At 65.1% G+C, this 304-nt stretch overlaps 1 protein-coding gene across 1 annotated transcript in view; it reads left to right on the top strand.

Moving 5' to 3' along the window:
- HOOK2 (hook microtubule tethering protein 2) overlaps nucleotides 1-304 on the top strand; it is a 9,988-nt gene that overhangs the window by 1,159 nt on the left and 8,525 nt on the right. Inside the window, exon 2 of the mRNA XM_025203834.1 lies at nucleotides 180-269. Coding sequence (XP_025059619.1) covers nucleotides 180-269 — 90 coding nt within the window. The remainder of the gene's footprint in view (nucleotides 1-179; nucleotides 270-304) is intronic.

Here is a 304-nt window from a genome sequence, read left to right as displayed (position 1 = left end):
GGGGGGGGGCTGGATGCAGTGGGGCAGCTCAGGGCACTGGGGTTCCCAGCTGGGGGGACCTGGGTACAGGAAGGGGTGGAAGGGCAGCTTGGGGCCTTGGCCAGTGGAGATCTCAGATTGGGGGGCAGGGTCTGTCCCAGCTACCTGTGGGGGTGGGTAATGTGCCCCCTGCTTAGCAGCTGTGGGGTCCCTGCAGAGACGCCTCCTGGTTCTCACAGTCGTGGCTTGGCTGCATCCGGGACAACACTGGCAACGACCCACGAGTCAAGGTGGGTTTTGGGGGAGGCCTCCCCCTTTCTCTTCC

The sequence above is a fragment of the Alligator sinensis genome, unplaced genomic scaffold (assembly GCF_000455745.1).
Source record: "Alligator sinensis unplaced genomic scaffold, ASM45574v1 scaffold707_1, whole genome shotgun sequence".
NCBI classification, from domain to species: domain Eukaryota; kingdom Metazoa; phylum Chordata; order Crocodylia; family Alligatoridae; genus Alligator; species Alligator sinensis.
Note: the sequence above shows the minus strand (reverse complement) of the source record. Positions and strands in the feature narration are given on the sequence as shown.